General features: G+C 42.9%; 2 protein-coding genes across 2 annotated transcripts in view; both read right to left on the minus strand.

Annotated features, from left to right (window-relative positions):
* LOC146625338 (uncharacterized) overlaps positions 1-21,803 on the minus strand; it is a 169,047-nt gene extending 147,244 nt beyond the window's left edge. The window contains exons 1-2 of the mRNA XM_085362773.1: positions 21,675-21,803; positions 15,164-15,526 (exon numbers count right to left, since the gene is read on the minus strand). Of these exons, the coding sequence (XP_085218899.1) occupies positions 15,164-15,526; positions 21,675-21,692 (381 nt within the window). The 5' untranslated portion in view covers positions 21,693-21,803. The remainder of the gene's footprint in view (positions 1-15,163; positions 15,527-21,674) is intronic.
* LOC146625343 (uncharacterized) lies at positions 3,129-12,510 on the minus strand. The gene is made up of 4 exons (XM_085363225.1): positions 12,484-12,510; positions 12,189-12,242; positions 11,514-11,781; positions 3,129-6,091 (listed from the first exon to the last, which is right to left on the minus strand). The coding sequence occupies exons 1-4, from the start codon at positions 12,508-12,510 to the stop codon at positions 4,050-4,052; spliced, it is 2,391 nt and encodes a 796-aa protein (XP_085219351.1). The 3' UTR covers positions 3,129-4,049.
* Positions 21,804-22,072: the final 269 nt, after the last annotated feature.

Here is a 22,072-nt window from a genome sequence, read left to right on the forward strand (position 1 = left end):
ATAACTTTTTCTACTCGGATTTTATGTTTTTGTCTGATTTTAGATCAATTGTGTCAGTACAGTATGTCAAAATGAGAACATGACTGTAAATTCAGACATGTGAGGTTGTGCTGAAAAGAATGATGCCAAACAAGGCAAAGTAAATCGTTTGTAAAGGTGAAATATGGAGGTAAAATCAAAAGTAGTTAAAAATGGCCAATTATCCCCTGGAGCCCAGAGGGTTAAACGTTTTTTTAAAGTAACGCTATAGTTACTTTTCAAGTAATTCATTACTTTCAGAATCTTGTAACTCAGTTACTAACTAAGTGACTTATTTGAAGAAGTATCTAGTAACTATAATTAATTACTTTTTCAAAATAACTTGCCAACACTGTTTATAAGGAAGTGAGTCATTCGCAGGATTTGTGGAGTGTTCTGATGGTGAGAGATAGCAAACCACAGATCGTTCTATTGAGAGATATGGAGCCAGAGAGGCAGAGGAGAGGTTCTGTCATGTGGGAGTATTTTCAGTAGATTTTGGTCAGTTTTGGTTGGGTTTGCCAGTTTTGTGTTCTTGTTATTTGTTTTTTTGTGTTTATTTTATCTAAAAATGTAAAAACCTTAAATTGTCAAAACTCTGCTTTTCATAATATAAATATCATGAAATAACTTTACAAAGACTTCCATTTGACTGTTTACATTTAATGTAATAAAAAAATATTTTTAAAGTAATCTCAAATGTTATTCTACAAATGTGCAGCAACTTAATGTGTTTATTCTTTTTAGCTTATAGTCTGTGGAACCCAGGACGACCAGATACCTGCATCTCTACCAGTTTCTGTGCACTCCAGCCTTCTTTTTACAGCACAGTGTTAACTTTATGACCTTTCACAGCACCTCTGGAATCTGGATGGCCGACACCTGACAATCAGGATGAACCGTGTGTTTGGCTGATGTTTGTTTTTCTTTAAGAGTGTTTGTAAAGCACAGCACAGACAGACATGCGAATCGATCAAACTTTTCTACAAAACGTTATACCAGTCCGGGTCAGGAAGGGCGATATAGCACGGACCCGTCAGATGACTACGCCGGATGGAAACATAACCGGAAGCGTCCCAGGGACTTTCCCTTTGACCTTCATCCTGGAACCGACCTTTGACACTTGGATGTTGGCTTAATTTTTACCCAAAGAGAAGTTTGACCCTAACAAAAAAACACGATACTGTGATACTTTGATGTTTTTTTCAAATAATTTGGAGCGAGATTTATGTGACTGTTCATCTAAAATCCAGCAGAGAGTGAAAATACAAGAGCTGCTGCAATCCTCTGCATTAATGATCTCTGTTTCTCTCTTTCTGTGTGTGCATGTGTGTGTGTGCATGTGTGTGTGTGCGTGCGTGCGTGCGTGTGTGTGTGCGTGTGTGCTCACAGAGGGGAGGTCACAACAGGAGTTCCCTGAGTTGACACGTATGAAGCATAAAGTCAGTTTGGAGCAGTTGGTAAACACAGAAGTACATCCAATCTTGACTAAATTTCTTGTTTATCTACTTCATGCACATTGCACGCACAAGAATCCAAATCTCTGTATCACAATGATTTCATTAAAGCCTTATTATTTTATGGGGGCAATATCACATATTACCGTAGATCATTAATAGGGAACAAAAAAGAAGGATCACATCGGCAATGTTGCTGGGAGACAGAAGTCTTGACACGTACTTATAACTTAAACCACAAAAAACTCAGTTACAGCTGGTAAGATTTGTGGTATAAACCAGACTATCACAGTCTGCATCTTTACAGGGTTGTTTTCTGCTTTTGTTCACTCCTAGTGTGATTAAAAAACAACAAACACAGAGCCCACTAACTATTAGCCGCTTTCCCCCCTAAACAGTCAGTTGACTGAGAGAAATGCAATCCATTATTGTGAACGCTGAAGGAGATGTGCTCCAAGGTCAAACTTATATTTCCTTAACTTACATCCTATGTTCTGTTTAATTCCGGCATCCCTTCATGGCTTGATGGAAAAAATTGGTTAAACCATTGCTCAACTTATGTCTGAATGATGGCAGATAATTCTGATGAAACTGACCCCGTAAGAACTTTGCAGCTGAGTCGAGGGCTCGTGGAAATAAGGTCAGGAAGTGTCCGGCGTGACTGCGCGTGCGGGCGTCTGACAGACACACTAGTGCAACTCAGAGTGTGAGCAGCAACTCCTGTATACTAAACATAAGAAAAGTAATTTGTAGTGCTTCTCTTTTTTTAAACCGAGATTCCAGGGATCATGCTTATATGGTTTTCTTTTATTCAAAAACAGGTTAGTTTAGCGATCGTGTAACTGTGTCCTTGACCTTTTTACCGGCTTGAGAAGTTGGTTCCCTGGTGCAGATATCTGGGATGGTTCAAACGCCGAGTCTCCAAATGCAAACAAAAGGTTATTTTACACGTTATTTCTTAAATGTGTATAAATGGGATGATGACGATAAAAGTAATAAACAATAAATGTAAATCTGTTTTTTTAACTTTGCAGACTCATTTACCCACTCCAGTGACAGCGATAAAAAAAAGATCATGACTTTAAAGAGATTATGAACAAAATGCATTACATTTTGTTTTTTGCTACATTAACAACTTTTCCAACTCTGATTCTCTGCAGGACCAACACGGACACCAGTTTAGACTGAAATCCAGTTCCGACGGCATACGCAACATGTTCAAGCTTGCACGGAGGCATCTTTCTTTCAGCTTAACGAGTGAACCGTCAGCTCGTTCAAACACACGTTAAAGTCCGTTTGGCTCGACACCACCGAACAGAGGCAGCAATATAACATAGCTAACATTAACAGTGCAGTGAATCCTGCTTGTGCCGTGATATTCAGGACTGCAAACCGAGCAGCATCACTGACTTTCAGCTTGTTGTGTTTGTGGATATATGACTGACTTTAATTATCCATAAAATCATCACATTCTCTGTAAGATTAAGGTCGACTATTGAACAGCGAATATTTTAAAGGCTTTAAAACCAAGTTAGTACAAACATCACTAATGTCACATAACTTTGCCGACATGTGGCCAACAGTAATGCTTTAATGTTCTTCATTATTAAACATTTGCACATAAATAAGTGACATAGTATTCAGTAAGGCGAGTTTATTTATATAGCACAATTCAACAACAAGGTCATTCAAAGTGCTTTACAGAGACATTAAAAAACAAAAATAAAAAGCATGATTTAAAATTGATTAAAAAGAATTTAAGCTTAAAAGTGTGGATTTGGTGCTTTATTCTATAAAGACACATCTCCTGGATGCACTGGTACGCATCTTCAGTGATGTATCCTAGGGTCATCAGGTGTTTCGGGTCTCTCTCTTTTGGCCACAGCTTGTATGATGTTGGAGACATCCTCATCAAACTTCTGCCACTCGCTCTGGCTGCTGGCTGGGGGCCACTTAATCCGCTGTTGTGGAACTACACTGCTTGGATTGGAAGAGTCCTGTGCATGGAGGGACTGGGCTCTGTGGGGTGCCTCCTGGCCGGGCTCCTCCTGCGTCTCACCAGGTTCAGGACCTGTGCGTTGCACCTCACTCTCCCGCTCCAAACATTTCATTCTAGCCTGATGGACATTTAGGCCACGCTGGTTCTTGCACAGCTTGCCGCAGATACATGTCTTACTCGTAGTCCTTTCCATTGCATTAGTCGTTAACCTTAAGTCCGTCCGATTGGAGACCTCATCCTCCCCCCCTCTCGGGGTCTCCTGGGGGTATCTTTCTTTAGGGCTTTCCATAGCTTTTTGGGTGCTTTCTCGCGAAAACTGCAGACCGGGATGCTAGCCCACCCTGCCCCTGGAGCCGTCTTTCCGAGCTGTCATCTGTCTCTCCAGTCGTCACCAAACTTTCTTGGTTGTCACCTAGACTCTTCCTAGGCGTCACTGGCTCAGCCAGAGTTTAACTATAAAGACACATCTCCTGGATGCACTGGTACGCATCTTCAGTGATGTATCCTAGGGTCATCAGGTGTTTCGGGTCTCACAACATCATACACCCTCGCCCAGGCGACCCAGCCGGGGGTGATCAGGCCCCGACTTGCGTACCAGTAGCTACCCACGGATCAGCCCTCTTAATCCACAGCCACCTTGTGGCTTTCTCTGCCGCTTCACTCACAGCCTGGATGGCCCTCTTCTTGGCTGCCCCAGCCACGCCCAGCCGGCCTAGGACTTTGCAGAGTGATCGTCCTGCAAAGCCCCTACAACCCACTTCTATGGGCTCATAGAAAGTCTTCCAGCCCCTTCCCCTGCACTCTTGCACTAGTTCCTGGTACTTTCCTCGTTTCCTTTCATTAGCCTCCTCAATCCGCTCTTCCCAGGGCACTGTGAGTTCCAGCATGATCAGCTGTTTTGAGGCCTCAGAAATAATTATCAAGTCTGGCCGGAGTGATGTTTTTGCAATGTTCTGAGGGAACTTTAGTTGTTTACCCAGGTCAGCCTGTAGCTGCCAATCAGAGGCTGTGTTGAGAAGGCCAGTTGTCAAATGTGGGCGCACCTGGGGTTTCTCTCCAGCCTTAATAAAAGAGATTGCCTTCCTCGGAGCATGATGATGCTTGCTGGTGCTGATTGCTGAGGCAATCTTTTCAGCAACTACTCTGAGCACCTGGTCGTGCCGCCAACGATACCGACCATCGGCCAGGGCCCTTGGGCAGCTGCTAAGGAGGTGTTCTAGGGTCCCTCTTCCAGAGCACAGGGGACAGGCAGGTGTCTCGCGCTTTCCCCACAGATGGAGGTTTGCTGGGCTTGGCAGAGTGTCGTATACTGCCTGCACTAGGAATCGGATCCGGTGGAAGTCTGCCTGCATGATGTTTGCCCAGGTGACCTTGCGCTGCAAGGTGCCCTCCCACCTTGTCCATGCTCCCTGCCGCTCAAGGCCTACAGCTCTGCTTACTCGCTCCTCCTCCACACCTGCTCGGACCTCTTCCTGGAGTAGCTGGTGTCTCTCCTTTCCCTGTGCCCTGCTGACCTGGGCCTTTGGGACGTACCCCAAGCCTGCTCCCCCTGTTGCTAAGACCCCCATTAGTGTTTTCTGCCTTAGGCGTGACTCCGCCACCTCAACTGCCTTCTCAGCCTTCCACTTTCTTCCTGTCCTTACCTCAATGCCTGCTGATGCCACCTTGCAGTCTTTAGAATCTCTGTACTGTAGGGCTTCTCGTGTGCGAGCCACCTTGAACTCTTCTGTGAGACCACTGAAGGGTAACTGCACGCTGTTGCTTGTCCCATACAAGGCAGCGCTGGTGAGACTGCGAGGAAGTCCCAGCCACTTACGAAGAAAGCCACTGATCTTTCTTTCAAGGGATTCCACAGTAGTTATTGGAACTGTATAGACAAGCAAGGGCCACAGGATTCGGGGCAGGATGGAATGCTGGTAGATCCAGGCTTTAAATCTTCCAGGCAAGCCGGACTTATCCACCTTAATAAGCCACGCTCCCAGCTCCTCATTTGCCTTCTGAATAGCAGTAGAGTCTTTCAGGCTGGAGTCAAAGAGTTTCCCCAAGCTCTTAACTGGTTGTTCCGTTATGGATGGAATAATGGTTCCTGAAATTGAGAACCGGAACTTGTCCGTCACCTTGCCCTTCTTCAGTACCATCGATCTTGACTTGGAAGGTTTAAAACTCATCCTTGCCCATGAGATGAGTCTCTCAAGACCTTGCAAGATCCACCTACACCCGGGAACTGATGATGTTGTAATGGTGAGGTCATCCATATAGGCTCTGATAGGGGGCTGACGAACACCTGACCTTGTTAACGGCCCTCTGCACTCCACCTCCGCAGCCTTTACCACCATGTTCATTGCCAGGGCAAAGAGCGTAACTGAGATGGTACAGCCTGTTATTATACCTTTTTGGAGTCGGTGCCAGTCTGAAGTAACTGCCCTAGAAGTGACCCTAAGCCTGAAATTGGCGTAATAGTCCAGGATTAGGTCCTTGATCTTGCTGGGGACATGGTGGAGGTGCAAAGCATGCTCAACCAGTTTGTGTGGGATCGACCCATACGCATTAGTTAGGTCCAGCCACAATACAGCTAGGTCGCCTCTCTTCTCATGTGCTTCTCTTATAAGGTGTGTAACTACACCTTATAAGAGGTGTAGTTCAAATGCAATTCAAATGCAATTCAAAATGTAATTCAAATGCAGCTGAGAACAGGTGAGTCTTCAACCTGGATTTAAATAAACTGAGTGTTTCAGCTGATCTGAGGTTTCTGGGAGTTTGTTCCAGATATATGGAGCATAAAATCTGAATGCAGCTTCTCCGTGTCTGGTTCTGACTCTGGGAACTGATAAAAAAAACGGATTCAGGTGACCTGAGGGATCTGGAAGGTTCATACTGGGTCAGGAGGTCACTGATGTATCTTGGTCCTAAACCATTCAGAGCTTTATAGACCAGCATCAGAACTTCAAAGTCTATCCTCTGACGGACAGGCAGCCAGAGTAAAGACCTCAGAGCTGGACTGGTGTGGTCCACTTGTTTGGTCTTAGTGAGGACTCGAGCAGCAGAGTTCTGAATGAGCTGCAGTTGTCTGACTGATTTTTTTAGGTAGACCTGTAAAGATGCTGTTACAATAATCAAGCCTACTAAAAATGAATGCATGGACTAGTTTTTCCAGGTCCTGTTGAGACATCATAACAGTACTTACTTTTAAACGTTTACACTTTGGCTGCTCCGCTTCCACCGTTTTTTTCGGCAAAATTATCCACACCCACCGCCGTGCTATGCAATCTGGGATATGTTGGGCCACGAAGTCTACACCGACACATCCTTAGAATTCAGGGAAATGAAGGACACATTTGAGGGCCGCATTTCGAGCAGCCTTCGAATTGGGACAGCCTTCGTCGCGTTGCTGTGACGTAATCGGCCTTAAAACGCGGCCTTTAAGGCTGCAGACCCTGAATTGGGATACAGACCAGGAGTGACATGTTTAGCCACATGTTCTCCTTAAGTTGCTGGTTGTCTGAGTGGTGTCCAAGAAACGATGTGGGCTTCATAGATAATTGGCAAATCTTCTGGAGGAAACCTGGTCTTGTTAGGAGAGACGGCATCCATCCCACTTTGGATGGAGCAGCTCTCATTTCTAGAAATATGGACACATTTATTAAACCCCCTAAAATATGACTATCCAGAGCTGGGACCAGGAAGCAGAGTTGCAGTCTTACACGCCTCTCTGCAGCTTCTCTCCTCCTGAAACGACAGCTTCAACACATAATCTGTTATTAGACTATTAAATATTTCACTTTAATGTTGCAACTACCCAGTCACTTCTGTCTTTAAACAAAATAATATTTTCCAGTTACAGAAATTATGAAATCCAAACTAAAGTGTTACTGTTGCTATATGCATTTACTATAAATAATCAGAATCAGAATCAGAATCAGAAAGGGTTTTATTGCCAAATGTTGAGCAGGTTTACAACATTAGGAAATTGCTGCGGTGCTTCAGTGCAAACATACTGTCATAAAAATATAAAAATAAGAATAAGAATTAAAAGTGCTAAGTGGATAGATATATACATGATATATACATGAGTGCAGGTGGTGATCAGTGCCAAACATGGAATGATGCAGTGAACACAGCGTAGGGTCATGTGTTAGTGGTGGGAACAGTCGTACGTTTATTGTTCATGTGTCCGACAGCAAAGGGGAAGAAACTGTTCTTATGGCGAGAGGTTCTGGTGCGAATGGACCGGAGCCTCCTGCCTGAGGGGAGCAGGTCAAACAGACTGTGTCCAGGGTGAGAAGGGTCAGCTGAGATCCGAGCTGCACGCCGCAGTGTCCTGGAGGTGTACAGGTCCTGCAGAGATGGGAGTCTGCAGCCAATCACCTTCTCAGCAGAGCGCACAACACGCTGCAGTCTCTGTTTGTCCCTGATAGTGGCTCCAGCGTACCACACGGTGATGGAGGAGGTGAGGATGGACTCGATGATTGCGGTGTAGAACTGCATCATCGTCCGTGTTGGCAGGTTGAATTTCTTCAGCTGCCTCAGGAAGTACATCCTCTGCTGGGCTTTCTTGATGACGGAAGTGATGGTGGGCTCCCACTTCAGGTCCTGGGTGATGGTGGTACCCAGGAAGCGGAACGAGTCCACAGAGGTGATGGGGGTGTCAGTCAGGATGATGGGGGGGAGTGGGGCTGTGTGCTTCCTGAAGTCCACAATAATCTCCACTGTCTTCTGGGCATTCAGCACCAGGTTGTTGTGGCTGCACCAGGACACCAGACGTTCAACCTCCCTCCTGTAGGCAGACTCATCCCCGTCAGAGATGAGTCCAATAACGGTGGTGTCATCTGCAAACTTGATTAGCTTGACAGACTGGTGGGTGGAGGTGCAGCAGTTAGTATACAGGGAGAAGAGCAGAGGAGAAAGAACACAGCCCTGAGGGGAGCCGGTGCTGATGGTCCGGGAGTCCGAGACATTCTTCCCCAGCCTCACGTGCTGCTTCCTGTCCGTCAGGAAGTCAGTGATCCACCGGCAGATGGGATCAGGCACATTCATCTGGGAAAGCTTGTCTCGGAGATGGTCTGGAAGGATGGTGTTGAAGGCAGAGCTGAAGTCCACAAACAGGATCCTGGCGTAGGTTCCTGGGGAGTCCAGATGCTGCAGGATGAAGTGTAGGGCCATGTTGATGGCGTCATCTACAGACCTGTTGGCTCGATGATGGTGCTGACATGAAGGAAGAGAAAGTTACAGGTTGCATCCTTTGAGTTTGTCTCTGTGCCTTTGGGCGATTTTTATGACAGATGTTTCTGTTCAATTCTTAAATCAACTTTTCAAAACACAAACACTATTTTAAAGCTTTTAAAGAGTAAAATATTAATGATAATTATAATAACAGTAATAAAAACAAAAGCTCTCAGATCCATCAAACCAAGCAGCAGAGAGAACGACAAGTGAAGATAAAACTTTAACCTTGTAGACTTCATTATGTTCCAGCTGCTCTACAGACGCTGTGACCTCGAACTTAAGCAGGTCGTAAAGTATGTGCAGCTCAATAACTTCATAATTACACCCTGTGTAATTATGAAGTTATGAATTATGAAGAGCAAAGATATCTTCTAAATCAGCGTAGCACATGTGCAGCTGCTGGGATTCACTTAAGCATTCGGCTCGTCGCTGTTGCAGGTTTTTCTCTCGCTGTTCTGGCTCACAGCGCTGCAAGCACAAAAATAAATATCCCCAAAGGTGTGAAAGGGAGCTAATTAGTAAGAGTATTGTTACTCTCCCCAGGAGTAGTCCAGCAGTAGAAATCAGTCCAATGACAAGGTGTGTAACATCTAGCAGGGTGACAGAAAAACCCAGGGTAACTTCCAAGGACCTCAACGTCTCTCTCACATTGCGTTTTTTAAACATGTTTCCATTTGTCACTTCAGTCTTTACTCTGAAATACAGGAAGAGAAATCATGGCTGAAACAACTTCTCATGAAACCAGGGGTGTGGTCCAACAGTCAGTTTTGGTGAGGAACAGGGGCGTCACTAGGTTTTAAGGACAGGGGGGGCTTAACCCCCAAGAGATGTACACGACATGAACGAACGTAGTGAATGAGCACAAAATTTCACAAACAGAAAACAAAGACTGAGAAATTGTTTTCCTACTTTTTTGGACAGATTAAACATCCTAGGCCACCAATAGATCTATTGTTTTATTTCAGTCTGCTTTATAATACAGTACAACAAAAAAACAGAGGAAATGTGTTTGCTGCATCAATAACAAGAAAAAAAACTGAAAATAAAAAAGTAAATTTTTCTGGCTGCAATCACCAGTTACTTGGTGGGTGGAAGCATCAAAGAATGACGTCTGTTTTTAAGAGTGGCAAATCGGTCAATCACTCTGTTGTGACTCAGATGCTGAATCGTGTCTTTTTCAATAGACATGACTGCAAGACTGTGAAGTCTTTTCTGACCCATTGTTTGACGCAGCCAGGAGTGCAGCCGACGCAGTGCACTAAAGGACCGTTCGCACGAGCAGCTGCTGACAGGCACTGTTAGGGCAACTTGGATGGTTGCCTTCAGAGAGGGAAACATGTCTGAATCAAGGAGGTTGTACACAGACAACATATTTTTGGGTGGACATCCAGCCTCTGTTTTCCGGGTAAGAAAGTTTCTGGCCACCAGAACCTCCTCTTTTTTCAGGTCAAGTCTGTAGTGCTTTGCAAGTTCATTCAAGTGTGGTTCACTCAAGAAGTTCTCAGATTCAGGACTACATGCCTGGACACCTTTTAGCAGCCCTGCATCTACACTGCAAAATCTTTGATCAAGCTCGCCAACCATCCGATCCACACAAGGGAAAAGTAACTCTCTTTTCAATGTGTCTGAGTTGTTCAATTCAGTGCGTGAACCCACAGTTGCCTCCAGGACAAAATCCTCCATTTTCCTCTGTTTGTGCCTTGTCTTGGCACCTGGTTCAGGGATACTGTGGGTGTTACACAGGGCCTTGGTTTTCTCATACAGCTCTGTAGCAAATGCATCTGAGTGTTTTCCCTTAATTGTGTCACACACAGCTTGTTTGCAGATAAACGCTTCTGCCAGGTCTAAAGTCTCTTTCTGCAGGAATTTGTGGAGTCCTTCGGTTACAGACAGAATCGACTAAAACATCAGTAGTGCATAGACTGCTGAGAACTTGTAGAGCTTTGCTCTGAGACCAACAGCTATGGGGGATCCAATTGCAGATAGGCACTCCAAAATGGCAGGCAATGTCTCAAGAACTGCACTGATTGATCGCAACTGACATGCCCAGCGAGTGTTTGAAAGTTGCACAAGCTCAGTTTTTGTCAATCCAAGCTTTGCCTGAGTCTCCATGAACTTATGATGATTGACTAGGGAGGTGCTGAAGAAAGAATACACACACTCCAACAAGCTGAAAAGCTCCACAGCCTCTGGGACAGCCTTGCAAGTATTGCACAAAACCAGGTTGAGTTGATGAGCATAACAATGCACATAGATAGCCTCAGGATGAAGCCTTCTAAAATGTGCTTGTACACCTCCAATCATGTCATTCTGGGATGTTGGTGAGATATACTGTGCATTTGATGGGGGATTATGTTTTTGAAGAAAAGCATCAAACTCCTTCAAAAGCTCCATGCACGCAAGAAAATTCCCTCTGTTTAGGCTGTCTTCACCTTCATCATGGCCACGAAAAGGGAGTCCCTGTCTCCCTAACATAGAGGTGACTGCAACAATTCGTCTGAGATACTCTCTTCTTTCGACTATCTCACTCACATTTGCAGTTGCTATCACCTGTGCAACGTTTCCCTGTTTGCTAGTTCCCTGGTAGCTTTTCCATGTAACAACACTGTCCTTATGTGTTTGTGCCATCTCATGCTTGCCAAAGATGACTAAAGCTTTCTTCCAGTTCTTGCAACCGCTACTGACCAAACTATCATGTTTGATGTTTTTGCCAAACACTCTACATGGGAAGCAGAAAGCTGCATTCTGGTTGACTGAATATTCTAACCAGTTGTGCTTTTCAAACCAGCTGTGGTTAAATGCCCGCTTCTGTGTACCAAAAGTATCAGCTGGATAGCTCTTCAGCTTCACCTGTCTGGGCCTTGTGTCTTTGTCACCTAAATCAAACCCTGTAGTAGAATGAGTTGCTGCAGCTGCTTCATCATTTTCCCTCTCTTGGCCTGTTTGCTCTCCTTTCTCTGTAATAACTTGATCTTCCTCTGCCTCTCGATCCATTTGCTGCAGCTCCTCTGTCTCTCCTTGCTCTCTCTGACTTGAACTTGCCTGTTGACCTTTTTCTCCCTCAGCCTCCCCTTCTGCCTCACCCTTCAAGATACATTAAAACATACTGAATTGTAATGTAAATTGCTAATATCATGACTTCTGTTGCTTCCAAATATTTTGAAGTTACAAACATTATATTTTGAGCACGCATGTGACTAAAATGGTTGCAATTTAAAGCCCTGAAAAATATTACTAAATTACTTGAATTGAAGTAATATTAAAATAGAACTCTCAAAAATATGTGAGTCAGGCTAATTTGACTTATATATATATATCTCTCTTTGCTCTCTCCACTTTCTAACCTTGACTCTCCTAAATAAAAGCTCAAGTTAAACAGGTCTTATATGTTGTACCGTGACTGAAATGTTTCATATTTCATATCCATATTGAGTCCCATAAAATTCTAATCAGACTGTCTGCATCACAAATGACTCCATCCTTTGACTCACCTCTCCAGCAGACGTCTCTCCCCTCTGCCTCTCTGTGCTCCTCTGCCCTGACTCCTACAGGTTAATGGGGATGGAGTGATTATTATTATTTCCACTGATGATAACCATACCACAGCTCGATTTTTCAGAGCTAAAACGAGTGACAGAAATTAACATTATGCTAAGAATTTAACTTAGTGCGCTAGCCAGGTTTTTATTTATCAAAATGGGGAGCACCTGGTTCATTATTTACATGGGACTCCGCTGTTAGCTGGAGCTAACTAATTGTTACTACCAGCCAGTGATGAAGACTTACTTTCTTGAAAAACTTGCATATATCCATGATTTCTTGCCGTTTGCCACATGTACGCTAGTGTGTCCGCAGGTGTATACGAGCGGAGTGTAAAGTAGCAGTGAAAACGAGGACTGGATTTTCAGTCATGTGGATGTCCCCTGTGAACAACTGGAACGGATTGGATAACGAAGCACTGACGCTACCTTAACAATGTAAAGCGAAAGGGACCAACCGAGTTATGATCATATTTGTGTGAATAGCGACAGGTTTATATTATTATTTCTTTAAACTCATATTCCTGCATCTTTATATTGAATTTGTCTGCAAGTTCTGTAAAAAAACAAAAATCGAATAAGTTTAAAAAAAAAACAAAAAAAACCCCGCCAAATTATTTAGGGGGGCTTAAGAATATTTTAGGGAGGCTTCAGCACCCCTAAAATAGGCCTAACGACGCCACTGGTGAGGAAGGTTCCTAACTGAGAGAAGTGACCCAGAAGTATCTGTGTAGCAGCCACAATGAATCGAGATCATGAGCTTTATTAACTGATCCAAGCCTCTTCTTTCATCTTCTGTATTATTCAGTTTGCATTGGTAATGCCCATTATTGTAATGCTTTTTTATGATGAGCAAAACTTTATTTTACTTTGGGTTAGCTGGGATAAGTGATGGATGGAGGGAATTTTACTTCAGCCACAGAAATCCTAAACAGGAAGGAGGAGCAGAGTTACAGTGGATCACTATCCAGCAGGGAAACAAGATTTATTTCAATTTCTTGGCAAAGAGTGAGATTTATGCAGTGGGCAAATTAGAGAGATGACACCATCAGATCCCGAGCCCTCCATGTGTTAATCAAGACACTGCTGCTGTGCTACATCCATAAATAATGAATAAATTAGGAGCAGAAGCTAAAAGGACAGTTTATTTGTACCATCTTCATGTGAACACATTCAAGAACATCACAGATGAAAGAAACATTAAAAACTTCCACACTACACAAAGCTAGAAAAATAGTTTCTTCCTATATGTAGAAAAAACAGAAACATCGAACACCTCCAAGACTCTCTTTGAAAGAACTAAAAACCTACGAAGAACGGGCCCCTGGACAGAGAAAAAAGGACAAAACTGACTCAGTAAAACAACAGAAAATAAGATCCCATGTAAATCTGTATTATGTAGAAGTTCAGCCCAGCAACCAGTTCAGTTCAACACAAGTTCAAATGATTCTATCTGAACTCTGTGGAGCCTGATCTCAAGCTTTTTGAGTCTGACACTGAAACCAGAGGATCTTTCTGTCTCTTCAGATTCACTGTGATCCAGTGATGGGAGTGATTTCAGCCCTGAGTGATCACGCTGATGTTTGCACAGAGCAGACAATGAGGTGAATGTTTGGGCACATTGGTAACAGTGAAACAGTTTATTAGTAACGTGGGATCGTTTGTGTTCGGAGTATGAACTGAGATTCCTGAAGCTCTTGTCACACTGGTCACAGCTGTAGTTTCCTTCCATGTGTGTACGTTCATGATAGTTACGACCATTTGACTGTGAGAAGCTTTTGTCACAGTGTCTGCACTTGTATGGTTTCTCTCCTGTGTGGACTCGTTTGTGTGATTTAAGCTTATTTGTAGTGGTGAAGGATGACCCACACTGATCACAGAGGTGCTTTTTAAACCCACTGTGAATCAGTTCATGTCGTTTTAAGTCAGTTGATGTGGTGAAGCTTCTCCCACATTCTTTGCAGTATTTCAGTTTGTCTCCAGTGTGTCTACGTTGATGTATTTTTAGGGTGGCTTGCTGACTGAAAGTTTTTCCACAAAGGTCACAATGAAAGTCTTTCCCACCACCACAGTGATGACAGGGTTGAGAACTGGATCCATCTGTGTCGCTCTGCTTCTAAACAAAGACACAAAGACAGTGTAAGTCAGTCCTTCAACACTTTTATCCTGAACGTCGCCTGAAATAAAGAGCATCTCTGCAGACGTCCAATTACATTTGACTGTTTCAGTTAACACACTCAGTTTACTGGGCTGCAATAACTACAATACTACCACCATAATACTACAGTAATACTAAAATCATAACTGACATGAAAATCTGAATAATCACTCAGAGCTGCTTTTCCATGCAGTAGAATTGCTAACATGCTAACACAGTTTAATGAGCAGAGTTGTTCCAAACAGTCAGGCTAAAATGACAAGATAACAATATAAATACATACCTCACAGTAACTGCACTTGTTGAGTCTCTTTCTGGTGTGGATCTGTTGGTGTTCTCTCAGGTAATGTGGAGCTTTAAAAGTCTTCTCACACAGGTCACATTTATAAGGTCGTCCCTCAGTGTGGATAAACATGTGGCGTTGTAACTGTGTGTCTGTTGTAAAGTATTTGCCACACTGTTCACAGCAGTACACATCATGTCTGGTGTGAATGCGTAGGTGTATATTTCGTTTCCCTCTCTGGCTGAAAGTTTTTCCACAGATGTCACAGCTGTACGCCTTAATTCCAGAGTGGGTAACTAGATGATTCTGTAAGTGGCCACTTTGAGTAAAAGCTCTGCCACACTGATCACAGTTGTGTGCTTTAACTCCACTGTGGATGAGTTGGTGGTTTTTTAGAGCACTCTTCCAGGAAAAAGACTTTCCACACAAGTCACAGCTGAACGGTCTCTCTCCAGTGTGGATGACCTGATGCTGTTTTAGTTTAGCCTTCAGAGCAAAATCCTTCCCACACTCGTCACAGCTGTATGCCTTAAGTCCAGAGTGGGTAACTAGATGCCTCTGTAAGTTGCTACTGTGAGTAAAAGCTCTGCCACACTGATCACAGCTGTACGCTTTAACTCCACTGTGGATGAGTTGGTGTGTTTTTAGGTTACCCTTCCAGGAAAAAGACTTTCCACACAAGTCACAGCTGAACGGTCTCTCTGCAGTGTGGATGACCTGATGACGTTTTAGTTCAGCCTTGATAGTAAAATCCTTCCCACACTCGTCACAGGTGTGTTTTTTCTCTCCCTTTCTTCTGTGAGGTTTGTCGGCCTCCTGAGAGCGCTGACTTCTCGCTCCATGTTGGTCCTGCAGTGACAGAGATACAAACAGAGGCAGTGAGTGAAATGCAGTCGTGGAACAAACTCAACCTTCAAACTCCCTCCATTAACACTCGTTTTAAACCTGAAGGTGGAGTGTGGCACCAAACACCTTAAAGGTCTCTTATCCCCACCTGCTGGTAGTTCTAACACATTACACCCAACCAGCTGTTAAAAATAATTCATGACTGTTCAAACACTAAAATCATGCCCATCCCTCCTGATTGCACGCGCACATGCACACACACTTTTATATTATTTTATAATTTATATTATAGTGTAGTTTCCTATTACATATTTCTTTAATTTTTATAGATTTATACATAATTATTCAGTGATATTAAATCGTATGTTTGTTTATTTAAAAAGAACCCCATTAGCTTCCACAACAGATGTTGCTCATCTTCCGTCAAATACTATCACATAAAATATTATACAATAAAGTGGATTCAAAATATCCACATGATTTGGCTCTTACATCCACAGTGAGGTTTCACAATTGTTAAAATATAAGCAATCAATAATAATAATAATATCAATAACATTCAGGCACATTACACAAATTTCAAAAACAAATCATCTTAAGTATGGAAGCCCGTTTCCGCCACTAAATAAAAACAAAACAGCTAGTATCCATAAGATGAAATTTTGAGAAATATAACTCGAAATTTTGAGAAAAGTAACTCAAAACTTCGAGTTAGCTCTGCCAATCAAAAATATAGGTGAATGAGGTCGCTTTCTTGTTACCCGGAAGCACATGGCAGAGGAACGTGCACTCAAAAACGGATCCCAACAAATTGGCGCTTTCGCGAGTACGTTTGCTGATAGTAACACCATGTGATTCAGCTAATAACACAGGGATTTCATCATTTGTGAAGCCAGGCTGAAAACACTCAGCAATCTGTGCATTCACGACTGGATGTAATACCGTTAGCTTAGTTGTAGCATTTGTAGCTGAGGGCTTCAGCTTCCGGGTAACGAGGAAATGACGTCATTCACATAGATTACTGATTGGCATCACTAACTCGAAATTTCGAGTTATGGATCCTTTTTTTTTTTTTTTTAGTGGCGGAAACGGGCTTCCACAGTTAAGTGTTCATTGAAGTTTTGAATAGTTTGAATAATTCTCTAATTTTATAAGGCAATTTATTCCACTTAAACGTTGCTCTAAATGTAACAGTTTTACAAAAAGTTACTTTTAACTCGAGCATTTACTAAATTGCAGTTTGTTGAAAACTGTGTAATATGATTATGTATTTCATCTGGATACTGCAGCTGAGCAGAAATAAATGTGGTGTGTTTAACAGAATTGCTTTCTTTATAAATACAAGTAAGCCATAGAATATTTTAGTCTGTACAGGAAGCCAAGAAAGTTGATTATGCATTTTATCAATATTAGTATAGCATGAACATCTTAACACTAATCTGGACGCTTTATTCTGGACTAACTGAAGTCTGTTAAGATCTGTCTTATTAGCTGCTGACCAAATGATTGAACAATACTCCAGATGAGACATTACTAGTGCATTAATGACATCTTTCATAATTGAAGAAGTGATACAGAAAGAGCATTTCATAGCCATAGCTATGCCTTGTCCCATTTTCTTAAAAACAATTGATGTGCTGAGACCATGAAAGGTGGTGATTTATGGTAACGCCGAGTAGTTTCATCTGGGTGATGATTTCTAACACTGGCTATGGACAGACTCAGTTGTGGGCTGTTGACTAATCTGCTTCTACAGTGGGGCAAAAAAGTATTTAGTCAGCCACCGATTGGGCAAGTTCCCCCACTTAAAATGATGACAGAGGTCAGTAATTTGCACCAGAGGTACACGTCAACTGTGAGAGACAGAATGTGAAAAAAAAAAATCCATGAATTCACATGGTAGGATTTGTAAAGAATTTATTCGTAAATCAGGGTGGAAAATAAGTATTTGGTCAATAACAAAAATACAACTCAATACTTTGTAACATAACCTTTGTTGGCAATAACAGAGGTCAAACGTTTACTATAGGTCTTTACCAGGTTTGCACACACAGTAGCTGGTATTTTGGCCCATTCCTCCATGCAGATCTTCTCGAGAGCAGTGATGTTTTGGGGCTGTCGCCGAGCAACACGGACTTTCAACTCCCGCCACAGATTTTCTATGGGGTTGAGGTCTGGAGACTGGCTAGGCCACTCCAGGACTTTCAAATGCTTCTTACGGAGCCACTCCTTTGTTGCCCGGGCGGTGTGTTTTGGATCATTGTCATGTTGGAAGACCCAGCCTCGTTTCATCTTCAAAGTTCTCACTGATGGAAGGAGGTTTTGGCTCAAAATCTCACGATACATGGCCCCATTCATTCTGTCCTTAACACGGATCAGTCGTCCTGTCCCCTTGGCAGAAAAACAGCCCCATAGCATGATGTTTCCACCCCCATGCTTCACAGTAGGTATGGTGTTCTTGGGATGCAACTCAGTATTCTTCGTCCTCCAAACACGACGAGTTGAGTTTATACCAAAAAGTTCTACTTTGGTTTCATCTGACCACATGACATTCTCCCAATCCTCTGCTGTATCATCCATGTGCTCTCTGGCAAACTTCAGACGGGCCTGGACATGCACTGGCTTCAGCAGCGGAACACGTCTGGCACTGCGGGATGTGATTCCCTGCCGTTGTAGTGTGTTACTGATGGTGACCTTTGTTACTTTGGTCCCAGCTCTCTGCAGGTCATTCACCAGGTCCCCCCGTGTGGTTCTGGGATCTTTGCTCACCGTTCTCATGATCATTTTGACCCCACGGGATGAGATCTTGCGTGGAGCCCCAGATCGTGGGAGGTTATCAGTGGTCTTGTATGTCCACGCTATTCTTTTAAACAGATTGAAACACATGGTGGGCCTCTCTGGTGCTGTACACAACTGGTTCACTTCCTATCTCTCTGACAGATCTTTTATGGTGAGTATGGATACATGCTCCTCTAAGATCCATAAAATGACATGTGGTGTGCCTCAAGGGTCGGTTCTAGGCCCTGTACTTTTTAATTTGTATATGCTCCCTCTCGGCAGTGTCATCAGGAGGCATGGAGTGAACTTCCACAGTTACGCTGATGACACGCAGCTGTACATCTCCGTGTCTCCTGATGACACCAGACCAATGGATGCCCTTTTTAACTGTATCTTAGATATAAGATCTTGGATGGCAGAAAACTTTTTACAGCTTAACCAGGACAAGACTGAAGTTTTAATCGTCGGTCCTGAGGCTCAGAGAGAGAAACTCTTGTCTAAATTAGAGGCATTTTCACTATGTCCTTCGCTACAAGTGAAAAACCTGGGTGTTATTTTCGACTCCGAGCTTGGTTTTATCCCACATGTTAAACATGTAACCAAAATTGGATTTTATCATCTAAAAAATATAGCCAGAGTCCGCCCTATTCTCTCTCGGGCCAACACGGAGATGCTGATGCATGCTTTCATTACCAGTCGCATTGATTACTGTAATGCCCTGCTCTCTGGTCTTCCTAAGAAGAATATTTCAACTTTACAACTTTTGCAAAACTCGGCAGCTCGTGTGCTGACGAAGACCAGAGGGCGGGCCCACATTACACCGGTTTTAGAATCGCTGCACTGGCTCCCCGTGTGTTTCAGGATCGATTTTAAAGTTCTTTTATTGGTTTTTAAATGTCTTAATGGTCTTGGGCCTTCTTATCTCTCAGATCTGCTTTTACCATACGAACCCTCGCGGACCCTGAGGTCCTCTGGTACTGGCCTTTTGATTGTCCCTAAAGTCAGGACACATACTCACGGAGAGGCAGCTTTTCAGTGGTATGGTCCTCGTCTGTGGAACAGCCTGCCGGAGGAGCTCAGGGCCGCAGAGAACGTACATGTTTTTAAGAACAGGCTCAAGACCCACCTTTTTAATTTAGCTTTTACTTAGCGTTTATTTATTTTATGCTTATTTATTCTATCCTGTTATTCTATTATTAATTTAGGATTTACCTAATATTTTTTGATTTTATTCTTATTCATTTTTTAATCTTCTTACTCTATTGATATTTATATTGTATCCTGTTCTTATTTATTTTATCATTTTACCCTGAATATATCGTATTGTGTCATATCTCCAGTGTTTCCTCGGAGGGCGCTCTCTGCACCGGGGCTGTGATTGACCGTGGCTGCTGGGTCTCTGGGGGTCCTCTCAGCCTGGCTGGGGGGCTCCTTGGCCTCCCTCCTGCTGTGTGCCCAGCCTGGAGGCTGCGGTCTGTGACCGGCTCCCGGTGCAGACGGCTCCCTGTTATAGTGTTTCCTCACTTGGCTCATGCGAGCCCAGCCCAATTTTTACTCTTTAAGTGTGCGCGTGTGTGTATGTGTGTGTGGGTGGGGGTGGGGGTGGGGGGGGGGGGGTGGGGGAGATATATGTGTATTGAGAGTGTGGGGAGTGAGTTGGAGGGTGGGGTGGGCTGCTTTTAACTATGTAAAGCACTTTGTGCTACATTTTTTTTGTATGAAAAGTGCTTTATAAATAAAGATTGATTGATTGATTGATTGATTGATGTCTTCCATTTTCTGATGATTGCTCCCACAGTTGATTTTTTCACACCAAGCTGCTTGCCTATTGTAGATTCACTCTTCCCAGTCTGGTGCAGGTCTACAATACTTTTCCTGGTGTCCTTCGAAAGCTCTTTGGTCTTGGCCATGGCGGAGTTTGGAGTCTGACTGTTTGAGGCTGTGGACAGGTGTCTTTTATACAGATGATGAGTTCAAACAGGTGCCATTCATACAGGTAACGAGTGGTGGACAGAAAAGCTTCTTACAGAAGACGTTACAGGTCTGTGAGAGCCAGAGATTTTCCATGTTTGAGGTGACCAAATACTTATTTTCCACCCTGATTTACGAATAAACTCTTTACAAATCCTACCATGTGGATTCATGGATTTTTTTTCCCACATTCTGTCTCTCACAGTTGAAGTGTACCTCTGGTGCAAATTACTGACCTCTGTCATCATTTTAGGTGGGGGAACTTGCACAATCGGTGGCTGACTAAATACTTTTTTGCCCCACTGTAATTAACATAGATTTGGATTTAAATACATTTAAAATCATGTTGTTTTTACTTATCCAGTCAAACACATTCAGCAAATTTTGTTGTGACACGCTGATCAGTTCAGAATTGTCACTGGCTGAATAAAACAAGGTGGAACCTTTGGCATACCCAAGATTAAGCCAAGACATATTGCAGATCGTCAGTGAAAACTGAATAGAGAAGTGTAGCGAGGCAGCTGCCTTGGGGTAAACCGCAGTTCATAACTGAGAAATAACCATTACAATAAACCTTCTGCTAACTTCTGTCCAAATAACTTTTCATCCAGCACAAAGCAGCTGGTGAAAATCCATAACATTTTAGTTTATCAATCAAAAGATCATCATTTATCAAATCAAATGCAGCACTAAAGTCCAAGAATACCACTTTCCCATCATCTAGATGTTTATACCATAAATTATCTGTCATATGATTAGAGCTGAGCTGGTAAAATGACCAGCTTGGTTCAGTGAAGAAAAATGTCTGATTGTAACCTGAGGGTTTTTTTACATTAAGAAAAAGGCAGCAAACATCAAACCTATTTAAGCCTAAACAGTAACACATGAAAGTAGAGCAGGGCGATATGACCAAAAATATTTATCAGGATATACATTTGAAAATTTGTGATAACGATATAACTGACGATATAATTGAGGCGAGACAAAATACTTTACAACTCCACAACTTTATTAGTGCAAAAAATCCCATCAATGTATTTTCACTTAAACAAGCAGCTGTTTTTTATGTGCATTAAAGTTATATAAAAATTTAACAGTGCAAATGCAAATTGCTTGCTGAGAGTTTAACCAAAAGGATTTTCCAGAGGAAATTGGCTGACATTTGCTCCAAGGCATTTGTATTTGCACTGTTACATTTTTATATAACTTTAATGCACATAAAAAACAGCTGCTTGTTTAAGTAAAAATACATTGATGGGTTTTTTTTGCACTAATAAAGTTGTGCAGTTGTAAAGTATTTTGTCTAGTGTCAATTATATCATCAGTTGTATTGTTATCGCAAATTTTCAAATGTATATCGTGATAAATATTTTTGGTCATATCGCCCTGCTCTGTCTGTCACCTTCTGTGTTGAGCTCATTGTTTCCTCTGTAGTGGCTGAGCTGAGTCCAAGTAGCTGAAAATGTTCCTCTGCTGCTCCGTCAGACTCTTCTCCTCCTGCTGATCAGCTGGGACACAAAACAGATCTTTGTTAGGCTCCACACTGCACTGAAGAGTCAAAGTGTCTCATATGTTCATCTGACAAAAAAACAAATTTTTGCTTCCCGAGGTGGGCAAACAGACACAAAAGGTTTGAGCACCGATACCAAATTTAGCAGTATGCAGACCAGTAGCAGGAGAGACTGAGGCCTGTTATTGGAATCAAATGCCCAGTGAGCCGACACACCGATTTGCAGCGTTAAGACAAAGACAGCTGTGTTTTATCCTGGAATACATTTATTTTACATTTTCTTGAAATGT

The sequence above is a fragment of the Diplotaxodon limnothrissa genome, linkage group LG9 (assembly GCF_057381915.1).
Source record: "Diplotaxodon limnothrissa isolate DT_005_m linkage group LG9, D_limnothrissa_male_GT1.1, whole genome shotgun sequence".
Taxonomy (NCBI): domain Eukaryota; kingdom Metazoa; phylum Chordata; class Actinopteri; order Cichliformes; family Cichlidae; genus Diplotaxodon; species Diplotaxodon limnothrissa.